The sequence below is a fragment of the Pezoporus occidentalis genome, unplaced genomic scaffold, assembly GCF_034315485.1.
Source record: "Pezoporus occidentalis ecotype Australia unplaced genomic scaffold, CSIRO_AGI_Poc_V1 ctg267, whole genome shotgun sequence".
Classification (NCBI taxonomy): Eukaryota; Metazoa; Chordata; class Aves; order Psittaciformes; family Psittacidae; genus Pezoporus; species Pezoporus occidentalis.
Genome location: NW_026914578.1, coordinates 262,993 through 279,581, shown reverse-complemented (window position 1 = coordinate 279,581; position 16,589 = coordinate 262,993). Strand labels below are relative to the sequence as shown.

General features: G+C 46.0%; 1 protein-coding gene across 1 annotated transcript in view; it reads right to left on the bottom strand.

Annotated features, from left to right (window-relative positions):
• The window catches only part of PDE4B (phosphodiesterase 4B), a 223,590-nt gene that overhangs the window by 194,977 nt on the left and 12,024 nt on the right, over positions 1-16,589 (bottom strand). The window contains exon 2 of the mRNA XM_062624426.1: positions 1,631-1,742. Within this exon, the coding sequence (XP_062480410.1) occupies positions 1,631-1,672 (42 nt within the window). The 5' untranslated portion in view covers positions 1,673-1,742. The remainder of the gene's footprint in view (positions 1-1,630; positions 1,743-16,589) is intronic.

Here is a 16,589-nt window from a genome sequence, read left to right as displayed (position 1 = left end):
GGCAGGACAAAGGTACATTACCAGTTCTCTCAACTTCCCTGCTTGCTTGTCCATTCCACAACCATGTGAAGCATCCAGAATGGAACCAACATGGCCCGCGTCTACTTTAGTCCTTTCATGTAGTCTGAAGAGCTACCACAGCCATTGGTGCAGATCCATGCATTTACTAAAGCATCAACATCATAATAACCCAGATAGACTTAAAAATATTTGGCATGCTATGTTTCCAAAGGTATGCTTCAGTGATCCAAACCTGTTCTTGCCAGCACAAAATCAAGTCAAAAACACCCCTAAGAACCCCAGAAAGGAAAGCCTGCCTTCTATGTGAGGATCTGACTTAAGCTGCCACAGCTTCTCTGAGCACCCTGTGCCAGCACCTCAGCACCCTCACAGGGAAGAACTTCTGCCTAAAAGCTCATCTCAATCTCCCTTCTGGCAGGTTAAAGCCTCGTCCTGTCCCTACAGGCCCATGTCAAAAGTACATGTGGTCTAAGAGTTTAAAAGAAATAGTTATTTATTGTAGGAGTGCTATAGATTGCTCTAACTATTAGTTGCCACTCCTCCACTGTGTTTTCTTTTACATTCCACGTCATTTTCCATGTTTGGTGAGACTCAGCTGTGACAAACAAGACATTTAAAGCTGCCGTTATCACACCATCAGTACAAACTGATACATCTCTCCAGAGAATGGGAACTAGAGTATAATTAATAGGGGATTAGGATGACGATTAGCAAGCGTGGTAATGAAAAAACACGTGCATCATCACATTAGGAGTCCAGCAGCTACAGTGGGGGAGAGATGCTGAAACACAGAAGTATATGAGTAGAGCACATGCACAAAGATGGGATCCAGAACCATAGAATCATGGAATGACTTGGGTTGGAAAGGACCTTAAGCTCATCCAGTTCCAACCCCCCTGCCATGGGCAGGGACACCTTCCACTAGAGCAGCTTGCTCCAAGCCCCATCCAACCTGGCCTTGAGCACTGTCAGGGATGGAGCATTTATCACTTCTTTGGGCACCCTGTTCCAGCACCTCAGCATCCTACAGTAAAGAACTTCTTCCTTATACCTAACTTGAGCTTCCCCTGTTTCAGTTTGTAGCCATCACCCTTTGTCCTGACACTACAGTCCCTAATGAAGAGTCCCTCCCCAGCATCCCTATAGGCCCCCTTCAGACACTGGAAGCTGCTATGAGCTCTCCACGCAGCTTCTCTTCTCCAGGCTGAACAGCCCCAACTTTCTCAGCCTGTCTTCATACAGGAGGTGCTCCAGCCCCTGATCATCCTCGTGGCCTCCTCTGGACTTGTTCCAACAGTTCCATGCCCTTCTTATATTGAGGACACCAGAACTGCACACACAGAACTGAGCTGCCTGCCCACATTACACTGACCAAAGATGAGTAAAGGATACACTTTGCATAAAACTTCTCTAAACTTGTTGCTTGGTTCATTTTGAAATGCGCCAGGCTTATTTTCTGCTTATTGTATGAGCTGTAAACAACTCTAAAGAAATCACTGAGTAACCAGAGCAAAACCAGCTGACACTTATGAAATAAGACACAAAACCGAAGTTTTTATCTCATTTCCATCAAGTACTGGGAATAATAAAACCTTCAGAAGAAACTTACCTCATCTGCAGTTACAGTCATGACACTTCTGCTTTTCTTCATTATTGAGACTGAAGTGCTCCCCGTTACACAGAACTCTTGTTGTTAAATCCAATTACTTCAGATGGGCCACCTGAAAGAAAGAAAAGGGATTTCGGAATGACAAACTCCTTTTGGTAACAAACTATGGAGCTAACTTCTAACACAATGGATTTATAACCTCCTGCCCACTTTCAGCAGCAGAAGTTGTGCAAGTGGAGCTCTATTAGTAAAAGGGCAATGCACTATTTAGTAAACCATGTTAAAAGTAACCAATGCTCACAAGGCTTTGCAACCTCAGCAAGCCTTGAAACACCTCTACTAATACAGGATCAAAGCTACCAGGTTCTCCTTGCAGAGCCCTTTTCAGAAGTACCATATAGAAGGTCTCCAAGAACAGCTTGGGCCAGCTTTCATAGAAGGAATGCTATCTGTATGTGATTCACAGATTTAATCATAACTCACAAACATATTTATTATTACACTGGCACATACACACCACTTCAGCCACTGAATTAGAGCCTTCTGTAAAGAGAGAGACCCTGCAGCCACACTGAACCACATAAGAGTGCTAAAGGGAATGAAAGAGCTGAGCAGCTGAAGCAGCAGGGAAACCAGCACATGGCAACAGCCCCGTGGAGTGTTCCAGGCCCCCTGCTACTTCTTGTTGTGGATTTAGTGCTCAGGAGGAAGCTACATTCATGCGTACATAGAGAGAACACTGAGGACCGTGGGGTTTTTCTCTTTCTTTCATAGAATCCTAGAATGCCAGGTTGGAGGGACCTCAAGGATCATCTGCTCCAACCTTTCTAGGCAAAACATGACCTATACAAGATGTCCCAATGCCCTATGCAGTTGAATCCTACACATGTCCAGCCCTGGGAACCTACCACTTCCTTGGGAAGATTATTCCATTGGCTGATTGTTTTCATCAGGAAAAGTTTTCCTCTTGTGTCCAGTGGAAATCTGCCCAGGAGTAACTTGTGCCCATCACCCTTCATCTTTTCCATGGGACTCCTTGTCTTTTGAGTCTCCATCTTCTCCACCTTCTTTGTAGCCATGCCTTACTTACTGGAACATGGGGATAAGTTCTCCCCTGAGCCATCTCTTCTCCTCAGAAGAGAAAACCCAGCTCTCTGCCTTTCCTCACACATTGCCCAGGCCTTGGGTCATCTTTGTGCCCCATCTCTGGATCTCTCCAGCCCATCCACACCGTTTTTCTCCAGCAGGACCAAAACTGAACACAGTATTTCAGAGGTGGCCTGACAAGCACTGAGTGGGACAGTGACATCTTCATGTCTGCTGGTGATGCCCTTGCTGATGTTCTCCAGCATCCCATTTCCTTTCTCTGCTACAGCTGCTCACTGTTCAATCCTATGGGGCTTGTGTCTCCCGGGTCCCTTTGCACAGAGCTGCTTCCAGCCAGGCAGATCCCAGGCTGTGCTGCACTCCTGGAGTGTGTTCCGACTGCTGGAAAACAGGGCTGCCAGACCCTGGCACTGTGCTAGGTTAAATGCTGTTTAGCTGGCACCTCTGTCTAGTTAAATCAGAAAAGATTAGAGAAAACAAACCAGACACGCTATATCAGGCCTAGGAGCTGAATACAGAGGGGTTCCTCTGATCACAGGGGTGTAAGGACACTGCAGTCTCCAGGAGCCAACTGCTCATCTGCTCCTCCGCACACAAGAGCTGTAACAAACCTGCTTCCCTCTAAAGCAGATCACTCTTGGGTTGGGGGAAAGAAAGGGAAAGGGAATAAAGTCTCCAAGGGAACACCAGCACGCAATGGCAGCGCTGTAGCTGAGTGTGCTGCGGCACAGGCACCTCCAGTTGTTTTCATTCCCTTAGGGTTCACCCATCCAACACACACATTTCCCTCCACTGCCAGCCAAAGCATTCGGAGCGCTCAGATCCGTGCCAGACAGAACTGGCTGCCATTTCAGCACAAGTGCCAGCACACAGGGCTGCACATTCATCCTGTATGGAGCAGCACTGGGAGAGAGCTGAGGGGTTGGTCTTCTGAAGCACCCCCAGAGCTTCCCTCTGGAAGAGGAGGAACTGGACAGGCAGGAGCAAAACCAGAAAGGGCTCAGCAATGCCTTCTCTCAGGCTTCCTCTCGTCTCAGCATCCATCACTTGCCAACACCAGAGCCAGGCCAGTGGGATGAACAGCTTCATGGCCTGACCTAGAGCTCTCCTCTCATGGCAACAGGCTACATGGATGCTCCAGCTAAGGAAGCAGGGTGGGTTTAGGCATTAAGCAGCAGAACAGCTATTAAAATCCTGACTCTAGGCAAGTGGTGTGGCAAAGTTACTTCTCTCTGCAAACCTTATCTAGCTTTGGATCCGTATTACAATCGATGAGCAGGCTCGAAGTAAGAAAAATGACAGAATCATAGACTCCCAGATAGGAAAGGACCTCAAGGATCATCTGGTCCAACGTTTCCAGGTAAAGCATGACCTCTACTAGATGTCCAGCACCCTGTCCAGCTAAATCCTTACAGTGTCCAATGTTGAGGAATCCACCACTTCCCTAGGGACATTATACCAGAGGGTGGCTGTTCTCACGGTGAAAACTTTTCCCCTTGTGTCAATGAGTCATTACTTGAACAGCAGCATAAAACCCATCCTGCAGTACCAGAACAAAATTACACACTAAGTTTAATTATTTTATCAATCTTCATCAATTAGGAGAAACTAAAAAGAATCCAAACCTGACAGCATAAAGCAAATTAGATGACACTGTCCCACATATCATGCAGGTAAAGACAACCATAACAGTGGTATGTATGCATAGACTAGGAATCATAGAATCCCAGAATGGTTTGTGTTGGAAGGGACCCTAAAGCTCCTCCAGCTCCAACCCCTGCCACAGGCAGGGACACCTTCCACTAGAGCAGCTTGCTCCAAGCCCTGTGTCCAACCTGGCCTTGAACACTGCCAGGGATGGGGCAGCCACAGCTTCTCTGGGCACCCTGTGCCAGCGCCTCAGCACCCTCACAGGGAAGAGCTTCTGCCTAAGAGCTCATCTCAGTCTCCCCTCTGGCAGCTTAAAGCCATTCCCCTTGGCCTGTCCCTACAGGCCCTTGTCCCAAGCCCCTCTCCAGCTTTCCTGCAGCCCCTTCAGGCACTGGAGCTGCTCTCAGGTCTCCCCTTCAGGAGCCTTCTCTTCTCCAGGCTGCCCCAGCCCAGCTCTCTCAGCCTGGCTCCAGAGCAGAGCTGCTCCAGCCCTCGCAGCATCTCCATGGCCTCCTCTGGCCTCGCTCCAACAGCTCCATGTCCCTCTTGTGCTGCTGCCCCAGAGCTGGATCAGGGCTGCAGGGGGGGTCTCCCCAGAGCACAGCAGAGGGGCAGGATCCCCTCCCTGAGCTGCTGCTCATGCTCTGGGGGTGCAGCCCAGCACACAGGGGAGGTCTGGGCTCAAGCACACACTGAAGCTGGGTCATGGGGAGCTTCTCCTCACTCAACACCCCCAAGTCCTTCTCCGCAGGCTGCTCTCAATGGTACAGCATGACTATTTGCTGCCAGAAATACATATTCTGCTGTAATATGTAGACAGAACTCATAGAAATCAACCAGAAGCAGTTGCATAAGCAGGAGAACTAAGGAGCCCGTAGATCTATGCTTAATAAAGTGCAGATTTGTGCTTAGTGAAGTCAAAGCCTGAGTTGTTCACTGCTTCCCTGCTGTGCACTCTGTGATGCCGACCACATGTGAGCTCACGCTGCGGCATGTCCCACAGTGGGACTAACAACTGCATCCCCCTCCTGAATATGTGTCACTTCACAAGTAAATAAATGAGAAAATACATCATAAAAGAAATATGAATACAAATATGCATCCAGGGAAACATCTTTGGGAAAGAAATCTGGAAGACTGAGAGTCAAAGAGCATCTCCCAAATCACACTGAACCTCAGGATCAGAACTGACACCAGACGTGAAGAGATGGATCAGACTGTGAATGCCTGAGTCCTCCTATACATCAGCTTCCCTTCCCTTATAAATATTTATCAATTTCTCAAAGTTTAAGCAGAACATGAATAATTATAACCCCACGTTTTGCTCAGTGTGGATTTCTGGCATTTCTGAAGAGCCTCCCAAGAAAGTCTAACACTTCCGTTAGTCACGAGGAAATTACTGCTAAAATCTGACTCATTCTTTACTTCTGTCTTTACGTAAAAGAGCTGACACCTGGGACAAGCATCTGGGGAGGGGGGGACCAAACAAAACCACCCCAAAGAGGCTTGCTGAGAAATTGTTCCCGTGCATGTTTCCTGATTTATGCAATCTTTTGTTACAAACAAAGAGTTTTTCTCCACTACCTGAATTCACAGAATCCCAGCCTGCTTTGGGTTGGAAAGGACCTTAAAGCTCCTCCAGCTCCAACCCCTGCCACAGGCAGGGACCCCTTCCACTAGAGCAGCTTGCTCCAAGCCCCTGTGTCCAACCTGGCCTTGAACACTGCCAGGGATGGGGCAGCCACAGCTTCCCTGGGCACCCTGTGCCAGCGCCTCAGCACCCTCCCAGGGAAGAGCTTCTGCCTAAGAGCTCATCTCAGTCTCCCCTCTGGCAGCTTAAAGCCATTCCCCTTGGCCTGTCCCTACAAGCCCTTGCCCAAAGCCCCTCTCCAGGTTTCCTGGAGCCCCTTTAGGTATTGGATTCTCCAAGAAGAAACTATATCCCAGCAGCCTGGTTAGGTGTGGATAACAGGGAATCCTAGAGCCCCAGTCTGGTTTGGTTGGAAGGGACCTCAAAGCTCCTCCAGTTCCAAACCCCTGCCATGGGCAGGGACACCTTCCACCAGAGCAGCTTGCTCCGAGTGCTGCAGTTGTATCCCAGATACATCCCATTTTGCTGGGCAGCATTGCAGGCAGGGTGTGAGGTTCTTTTCTGCACCAAGCTGACCTACTTCTCCCACCTGAAGCTGTTTTGTGTTCAATGACCACGATTTTCACAAGTGACAGTAAAGGCTCCAGCAGCCTCAGAGTGTTAAAGCCTCATAGCAAAGGTATGAATTGGCAGCGTTCAAACCTGGCAGCTGGCAGTGGTGAGGAGAAAACTCCATGGACACGTGTGATGGAGCCTGCTTGTCCTACACACTTCTTTAAAAATAGCTATTCAACTCATCCCCTGTGAAAGCCACTATTTAAAGAAATTCCTAAAATGCATCTCCATGTGCAGGTTCCGGAATGACTTGGAAAACAAGACACACATCTCACCACGTCACTGCTTGCCCACCAGTTTGGCTTCTGCATGGGCAGGTTTAGAGCTACAGGGAGCCAAGAGAAGCAGATTAACCCTCTCACTCCTAAAGATACTGCTGGGCCAACAGGGTGAGGGCTTTGCTGCTTATGTGGTGCTTGTTCTTTGGATTAACAGAAGGTTTTGGCAAGCAGAGCTGGTTACCTGGCTCTCTGCATGCTCTAAATTCTTTTCCTCCCACTTTCTCAAGGCAGCAAGACTAATGATTGAGAGACAGAAAAAACCAACCCAAACCCCAGTGAAACTCAGGTAATACAGCCCATCCTGCATTGCCATACCTGTTTCTTCCCAACTGCCAGCAGTGCTGGAAAGGCCACCGTACACATTGCTGGGGCACTGTTTTTCCTAGCAAGAAAATGCTGGTCCATACAGGTTCAGCAGAAGCTGAAGATGCTAAAACCAGAAACCCACATTAATAGAGAAGCTTTACTAAGGAAAGGGCTGGCTTAAGGAGATTATCTGATCACTCAGATAATAGCATCATGTGTGAGCTGGGGTTCTCCTTAAAGATCAGCAAAACTTCCCTCTGATGATCTCAGGTCTGTCTCTCCCAGATGAAACTCATGGGCTCTGCTTCTGGCTTGGAAATGGCACATGGTTCCTTGTAAGAAAAACAAACCCTGCATGGATTCCACACTGGTATAAATCGCAGTTAGTACCTAAACAGTGATGGTTTGTGTTTTGCCTTAACACCACCAAAACGTGAGCGAATTCCTTGGATTGCTCTGAAGGTCAGTCTGCTTACAGGGAACGGAGGTCATGGCCAAGCCAAGTCTAAATTAATTTACTGGTTTTAAGCAATGTGATAAAGCTGCAAATTTCTCTAGCATACAAACCAAATGTACGTATTTTATTATAAAAAGAGAATGCAATATGTGGAATATCTGCAGAGCCACAAAAAACCCTTTAATACTCCCCTCCCGTCCCACATTACCACTGTGGGTAAATTACCCTTATTAAAACAGCGTCTTCAGTTTCATTAGGAGCTTTCTTACTGAGCTATCACCAAGGTTAAGAGGATTGCAAAGCCTCATCTTTTCTCTGCCAAGCTCATCATTAAAGCTGAGAATAACCAAGTCAGTCTATTCCAGAAATTCCAGTAACTCTTTGACTTCCAGGAGAGGGTACAATGAGGTTGTCATTGCTCTTCATTTGTTTTAGTTATGATAGGAAAAATCAATACTAATTTGAATCCATCCTTACTTTGCTCATTGGCATTATGCCCAATGTGCTCTGCAGAGCTCAAATGAAACACAAGCAACGTTCTTCACTATTACTGATGAGGAAATAGCATCTTTTTGAGGGAACTCTGAGGCAGATGTTCATGTCCTGGGCAGAACTGCAGAAATCACTGTCCTCTTTTCATTACTCTGTTAATGACTTTTAAATCTTACATTTCTAAAGCAGTTTGTGTCCTATTGTGGTTAAATGCAATTTGAAACTCAGTTCTGACAGTATCAAAGAATACAGTTTAATGATGTTACCTGCAGCACATAGAGGCTTTTCAGGGTAATTCCTCAGCCAAGTGAAGCACACTATTAAAAGATGCAATTTATACCTTTCTGTTCCCTATGCAAATGACAGCAGAGCCTCCCACTCCTCGCAGTGGAACTGAGCAGCATTCAGAGAGCAAAGAACAAATCCTAATAATGCTTTAAAATAAAAGATCAGTTTAAAAATACAACTAAAAACATGATAGAGAACACACAAAAGGCAGATTTTCCCCTTTTAGATTGGTAGTGGCTTCTTCATAAATAGACCTCTTGTATCCCTGTGTTTTTAGAGCAAAGGAACAGAATGCATTGAGTCTCACTGGTCTCCATAGATAAGGGAGATGCTGCAGATGAGGCAGGATTAGCCTGTGCTGGATGAGCAGTGCGGGGAGCTCACTGTGTCACCACTAGCTACATGGCACTTGCTTCACGCCACCAATTTCTTCCTTACCTTCCCCTAAACTCACCCAGATTTGCTCTAGTCCAAGAGGAAATGTTCTAAAATCCTCAGATGTCTCTTTCCCTGCAGTTTTTATGGGAAAAGCCAAGTTCAAACAGCCTGCAAGAAGGCCTTTTTCCCCTCTCAGAGTCATGCAAAGCCAAACAATGATCCCAAGCACAGAAGTGCACCACCAAGCCTACAAATAAAGATCATCCTCAGAAGAACACATCCCCCAGATCTCTTGTAAGAGGAATATTCCTCACCAGGAGCAACCTGCTCTAGTGGGAGGTGTCCCTGCCCATGGCAAGGGGTTGGAACTGGATGAGCTTTAAGGTCCCTTCCAACCCAAACCAGCCTGGGATTGTATGCCAATATTTCCCTTTGGAAAAAAGACTCAGGAATAGAGAGGAAAGACAAAATGCAGAATCAGACCAGCAAGAGCTCCTAAGATAACCAGACTAAAGCTGAGACCTGCAAAGGAGGAAACCCACCAAAGTCACGTGAAATTCTCCTCAAGACAAAATCAGACCAGCTGCACAACCAGAGGCTGCAGGAGAAAGTTCAAAGCACCTATGAGAAATGCTAACAGCTTTATTTGCCCCATGAAAATGAAAGACTTGCTATAAACACCATTTCCACACTGCTCTAGAAGATATCCTCACCCCCCCCACCCCCCCGCAAGGAGCCAGCACCACCTCAATCCCACCCAGCCAGGCACACAGCCCTTTTGGGCTTGCCTGGTACTGTTTACACAGGTAAAAATCCCATAAAAATCAACAAGAATCTCCCTTGAGTCTCCCATAACCCTTCTTGCTATTCTACTTGCTTTTAAAATGGGAGATGAGGGGCTGAGAAAGGACTATTGGATACCCAGAAGCATCTTCCACCAGGAGAAGACACCAGCCAACATCTCTTCATGGTGGTTTTCTGTACCAGGCAGTCAGGCTCAGGCAGCTCCTGCTCATCTCGCAGCCCAGCATCACAAACACAACCACGTGGGCCATGAAACAGCACCTAAGAGAACAATTTAATTGCCTGAGGCAAAACCTATTCTATGGCCAATTAGAGTAAACGCTTCCGGCATGCTAACAGGGAGCTCAGCTTTTCTGACCACAGACACACAGAAACTAAGGAAAAAGGATGCTCTGTGCCAAGGTAAACAGCTGCTGCCTTTCTCCTCCTGCCCCCTGTGGCCTCTCTTCACCAGGAAGGAGGATTCTGCAGCTGAAAAACTGCCTTTTCAGATGGGCATCCCAGGCTCACAATCCTGTAAGGAATCCGAGACAGGAAAGGAGAGGCTGGGAGAGACCTCGCCATGCTGTGAAATGAGTACAAAAGGAGGTTACTTGGAGGGTAACAGCATTTAGCCACACAGGATGTATTGCTGCAGATGGGCACTGCTGATGCCCGTCTGCAGCATCATTTTTCTTGGAGAAATACAAAGGATTTATTTCTTAGATCACTGGGTTTGTGCAGCAGTAGTTGCTATTACTCTGTTATTAAGAACAGGAATAATCATCCCATGTTACAGTGCTTTGTCTCAGCAACTGCATTAAATACCCTGGCACATGCACATCATCTCTCAGGAGAAAAACATCCATATATCAACAGTAAAGACAACTGTTGTCTGAGCATCTCCTACCTGGGTTTGGATACACTGAACATCGTTCCAACACTTCGCACCCACAGACCTCAAAGCACTTGGTGAGGGTGCTCAGCCTTAATATAGCAAACATTAATGCACAGGAAAAAACCTAAACTGACTGACTCAAAATCAGTTATGAGTCAAAGCAGAGCCAGAAATAAGGCAGAGAACCAGCTATGCTCACCACTGCACAAGAACACTCAGGAAGGAGTATGGAAGCTATGTATAGAAACGATTTTTAAGTCATGTTCTTTGCCTAACTCCCCTCTTTACTATTTATCAAACCCCAGTTACATCCTGGGGTTTCAAAAATAACTTAATTGTACATTTAGACCTAAGGAAATTCTCTAAATGTAAGATGTGAGGCTTGTCAGGAAAATTCATGCCTGAAAGCATCTGCTAAAACACTCACTTTGGAGAGCAAGTGGTTCTTCAAATCACTCCACGTCCCTTTTCATACAGAAACAGTAATGAGAACTCAATTTCCCATCTCACCTGCAAAGGCAAAGCATGGCTTTGGAGGGTTAAAAGAGGATACAACTGCATTAGCCCAGCCTGCTCAACTACAAACTTGATTTACCCCAGGTTTTCTTCCATACCAGCAATTTCCAGAGCTACTTTTCTGTGTGTCTATCCAATAAAGAAAGAGATAAGACTAAAAGAAAAGCCTTTGCCGTTCTTCAAATACACAGATGTTTTCTACCAACCACTGCCTATGACCACTTCCATTGAAATATTTCACTTCATATATCCTAAGAGGCATCTAAGGCAACATTGCTGTATTCTGAAAAACTAAGTTATAACAAGAGATTTAGACTAAAAAGCCTGATTTAGAAGAACACTGAAGCTTTCTTAGTCCAAGATTCATCCTCTAGCCGAAGCAGATGATACTGTTTCTTTCCATCACAGCTATTTTCTTACCTTCAGTATCTGAAAGTTTGCTTGTTGGGAAAATACACGGATTTTTCTGGATTCCAGGATGAAATGATCAGCATTTTGTTGTTGAAGAAGGAAGCGTGGTTTATATCACTCTGTAGTTACCTCAGAAATCAAGGGCTGCTATGTCAGGTGAAAATGACAACACCAAATTTTCCTCAAACTTCTCACTGTAATTCCTTCCTAGTTACTTAAAACGCTTAAAAACTTTAACCAAGTGGGGCGATGCTTCAAAACCTGGTGTCTGCCCAATGCTGCATCCTTTGAATCACTTCAAGGAGTGCAATTAATGAGGACCTCACTGTTTGTCACCTCTACATGCAGCATCCCCATGGTGCAGAGCAATCACAGCCAGGCTGAGAGAGCTGGGCTGGGGCAGCCTGGAGAAGAGGAGGCTTCTTAAAGGGAGACGTTAGAGCAGCTCCAGTGCCTGAAGGGGCTGCAGGAAAGCTGGAGGGAGGCTTGGGACAAGGGCCTGTAGGGACAGGCCAAGGGGAATGGCTTTAACCTGCCAGAGGGGAGACTGAGATGAGCTCTTAGGCAGAAGCTCTTCCCTGGGAGGGTGCTGAGGCGCTGGCACAGGGTGCCCAGAGAAGCTGTGGCTGCCCCAGCCCTGGCAGTGTTCAAGGCCAGGTTGGACACAGGGGCTTGGAGCAAGCTGCTCTGGTGGAAGGTGTCCCTGCCCGTGGCAGGGGTTGGAGCTGGAGGAGCTTTAAGGTCCCTTCCAGCACAAACCAGGCTGGGATTCTGTGATTATCATTTCACAGGGACCAGCTTCTTTTTGTGCATCACCATGAAAATTCTGGTTCTTCTGTCCAAGTTATTCAACACGGAAGTAGCAAAGGGAATTGCAAAACTGGAAATTCCCAAACCTACAGATGTATGAGAGTCCCAGGTTGTTCAAGGCATGGTTAGAGGAATCCCAACCTAAGCAAGAAAATGCCTGCTGCTCTGCACAGATCTGGTGAGTTTGAGTAACTAAAGCAACAGAAAACAGAGTCTTGATGTCAAAAGTCAGTATTTATATCCACAGATGCAACAGCTGCTACCATTTCTACAGTCTTTGGCCTATAAAACAAGAGATACCCAACTGCTGCTGAAGAGGAGGCTGGTGTCTGTTATTACAATTGCTCTTCTAATAACAATGGTGGTCAAAGGCAGTTACTCCTTTGCAGCAACGAAGCAAAAGGATGTATCTGAAATATCTGAGTTCTTTTTAAAACAGGTAATTCAAAACAGGCCACAGATGATTATGTACAACCTCATGTATCTTTTTTTCCAGAAATAATTTTTTTAGGTATTATCAGTACATTTTTCTTTCAAACTAACTTTATGTTAGGGCAAAAGAATATGATGCTTTTGCTTGTTCCAGTGCAAAAAAGTCGAAGGCATAAGGTAGACCCAAAATGACCTTTTTATACCACAAAACATCAGCCTACGCAATGGTGTTTGTCACAAGAGTGGTCTAACATTTCTGCATTTCCCATTCTGAACTTATGATTTGCTTTCCCCAGACAGAAAATGCACTCCTCTGTCTGGATGGAGAAGTAGAATTTCCTTCTGGGCAGAGGAAATGACAGCTTTAGAGACAAAACATGTCCTGGGTCCTATATTCTCTCCCCATAAACAAGATCATGCACTGGGACCTGGCCTTGCTGCCTCTGCTCCTCTGCTGTAAGGCAGCATCTGAGAAGGTTGTGGAAGCTGCTTGGATTGTCCAGAGTCCGCATGTGAACATGATTATAGAATGCCAGCCTGGTTTGTGCTGGAAGGGACCTTAAAGCTCATCCAGTTCCAAACCCCTGCCATGGGCAGGGGGACCTTCCACTAGAGCAGCTTGCTCCAAGCCCCTGTGTCCAACCTGGCCTTGAACACTGCCAGGGATGGGGCAGCCACAGCTTCTCTGGGCACCCTGTGCCAGTGCCTCAGCACCCTCACGGGGAAGAATTTTTTCCTTATATCTTAACCTGAGTTTCCCCTGTATTCCTGCAGTAAACCAGCAGTGTTGAATTGCTGGATGGTTTTTACAGCAGCGATTGTTCTCCCTGCGAAATTTAAAGCAATATATCAGCAACATCTTCCTTACAGTTTATATAGTGATAAAAAAAAAGGCAATCAGCTTTTCAGCTTGGCCTCATCATCCTAGGAGAGAGCAGATCAAAGAATCTCATGTTACTCAAGTAACAGAGTATTTCCTTGGGGGTTTTAGTACAACCATACACTCACCTCCAATTTCTGTACACTTAAATTTACCTTGTATGAATATACTGAACATTTCCACTGACTACATGGAGCCTGATTACTTTCAATCTCAATTGCTGATAGACAACGTTCACTTTGGATCAGAAATTAAGTGCCTGGATAACCTTAAACTTCATCAGGAATGAATGTGTATCCACAGCACATGAACTCCACGTAAACTTGAAACAACAGCATCACTAGGCCAGCTGATAAATCAAACCACACTAAGAAGTCAGCACAGATTGTCCAACGGAGTCAGCCTCCCAGCTGTGTATGGGGTTTTAGTAAATCCGAATTCTTATACATGTGACAAGCCTTTTTAATGCCCATTTTTAACTGAAGAGATGCAATATATCACTATATATTGACTAAATATTTTAACATGACTGTAGACCTTCACACTACCAAACTACTTCTAGGTTCAGAGTTTGCCATGATGCGATTAATTGCTCAACAAGGTCTACGCTGTTCCTAAGGCAGAAGCTACACACAGTCATGGTAATTACACTGAGACAGCAAGCTTCAAAGGTTTGTTATGCGTTCTGGATGCAGAATTCCATGCTAAGAACCAACCAGATTACAACAGCAAAACCCATCCTCCTGCCAGGCTGGAAGAAGCATCCCAGGTCTCTGCACTCCGTTATCCAGATGTCCCCGACATTAAAGCTTGCAAAGAAGAAGTAAATGTGTTTGTACCCATTGTGGCAGCAGCTGCATAGAGTGCAGATAATGAAATGAGAGATGCAAATAATCAATCCTTTCCCACATCCACTCTACACAAGCGTTTTCCAACAAGGTCAATGAAAGCAAGGTACATCCTTCTGGAGCTATAAGAAGATCCCAAGGAAGTTATCAGAAAAATTCCCTTTTTTGCAACCTCAGTAGATACCCTTCTTCCAGGGAACCTCCAGAAATGAGGTGGTGGACACAAGAACCCCAGATCCCTGTATCATGAAAGAGCAGCTCAGAAAGGCCAAGCGTTGTTTCCAGCACCACTTATTTCGGGTGAGTTTTGCCAACTTTCCTCAAGGATCACCGGACATGCTGCATTAATACAGAGATACACACCAGGAAAACCACATCCTTTTTTTGCAGCAGACAGAATAAACTCCTTCCTGCTAACAAATACGCTCAGGGTTGGCAAGAGTTTTACACAATGCAACGTGCCTACAGCAGAGCCTCCTGGGGCATGGATAGAGCAGAGATCAGGGATAAGGATGCTGCCAGCTCTCCCTATGTGGGCTTCCAGATCCCTTCCCCCAGAGCTGAGTCACTCGGATCATACATTTTAAACCTTCCCAGTTACTATAACAACTTAATGGATTTCTTCTTGATGTTATTAATTACATTCACTTGAATCTGTTCATACAGGAGTTGGGGGGAGGCACTATGTGATAGCTTCTCCTTTCAAAAGGCTTTTACATTCCAAACTCATTCCAACACTCAGGTGCTCCTCCATAAATCTGCTTCCACTGAGATAAGGAAATGCTCAGATTCCTTCTCAGTTTGAGAACTCAGAACAGAGGGAAATGTTTTCTTCCCCAAGCCAGATGCCCACAAACAAAGCTGTGAAAGATGCACCTAGCTGTCTTGCTACAGAAAGCATGGTGCAAACCACAGCTGCAACCTGGCTGGAAGCGGCATTTATAACACATCCCAGAAGACTGAGCACTTTGCAAGCAAAACCACTGAGAGCCAAAGCAAAGAGGAAGTCAGGATCTAATTTATTAGGTCTACATTTCACAGCCTCAGGGTCTGAACCCTGAAGCAGACACCTACTGCTGGAAATGGGAGGAAAATGTAAGAAACCTGAGGCAAATCCTAAGGTCCAGCAGCGTTGCAATGTACAGAATACACAACATCTGAGAATCCCAGACTGGTTTGGGTTGGAAGGGACCTTAAAGCTCCTCCAGCTCCAACCCCTGCCACGGGCAGGGACACCTTCCACTAAAGCAGCTTGCTCCAAGCCCGTGTCCAACCTGGCCTTGAATGCTGCCAGGGATGGGGCAGCCACAGCTTCTCTGGGCACCCCGTGCCAGCGCCTCAGCACCCTCACCAAGAAGAGCTGAAGGAGCTTTAAGGTCCCTTCCAACACAAACCATTCCAGGATTCTATGATTCTGTTTTCCTTCCTCCAGAGCCTGGAGCAAGGGGAATCACCTCAGTGCATCCCTCCCTCAGGCAGAGGCTTCTCAGCAGACAGTGAGTTAGCTTGACTTGGGAGACAGCCCGTGTATCCTCACAAATGACTGTGGGCCTCTGCAATAGAAGATTTGGCTGATTCCCAGAGAGTTATTAAATGAAAATTCCAGTATCACTTTATACACGTACTTTTGGAAATGTGTCTACTCCCAACTTGAAAACTAAGTCTTATTTCAATGCCAAACCATAAGCATGGAGAGAACCTGAACTTCCCACAGAAGAACCTGGGTGCAAGGAAGAACCTGAACTTCCCACAGCATGGATGACTCGGGAATGAAGCATTCCAGCTACCTTCTCCATTTAGATTTATCCATTTTAGCTGTACAGAACTGAACTCATCTGCAGAAGCATCGCCACGCAGCACTCAGGATAATTTTAACCCCACAGACATATGGAGAACACTCCTTTCACCCTCCTCTGCAGGAAAAGGAAAGATGATCTGAGCCTACAGACTTCCAACAGGGGAAAAAAACTTCTCCAGATATTTGAAACCAGAAAACTTCATGGAAATGATGATAATGGTTGTTTATATTTACAGTGTAAAAATCATGCACCACGTTTAATCCCCAATTATGCAGTGACAGATACAAGAACACAAGGGGAACAATTTGATGCTGCTTGCAATTCTTCGTGTCAGTACTTTCTATGAATTTAATTACTCTGATTCTAAAGTACAGCTTTAAACACCTACAAATGCCCTTTTAAACCCATTGTAACCAT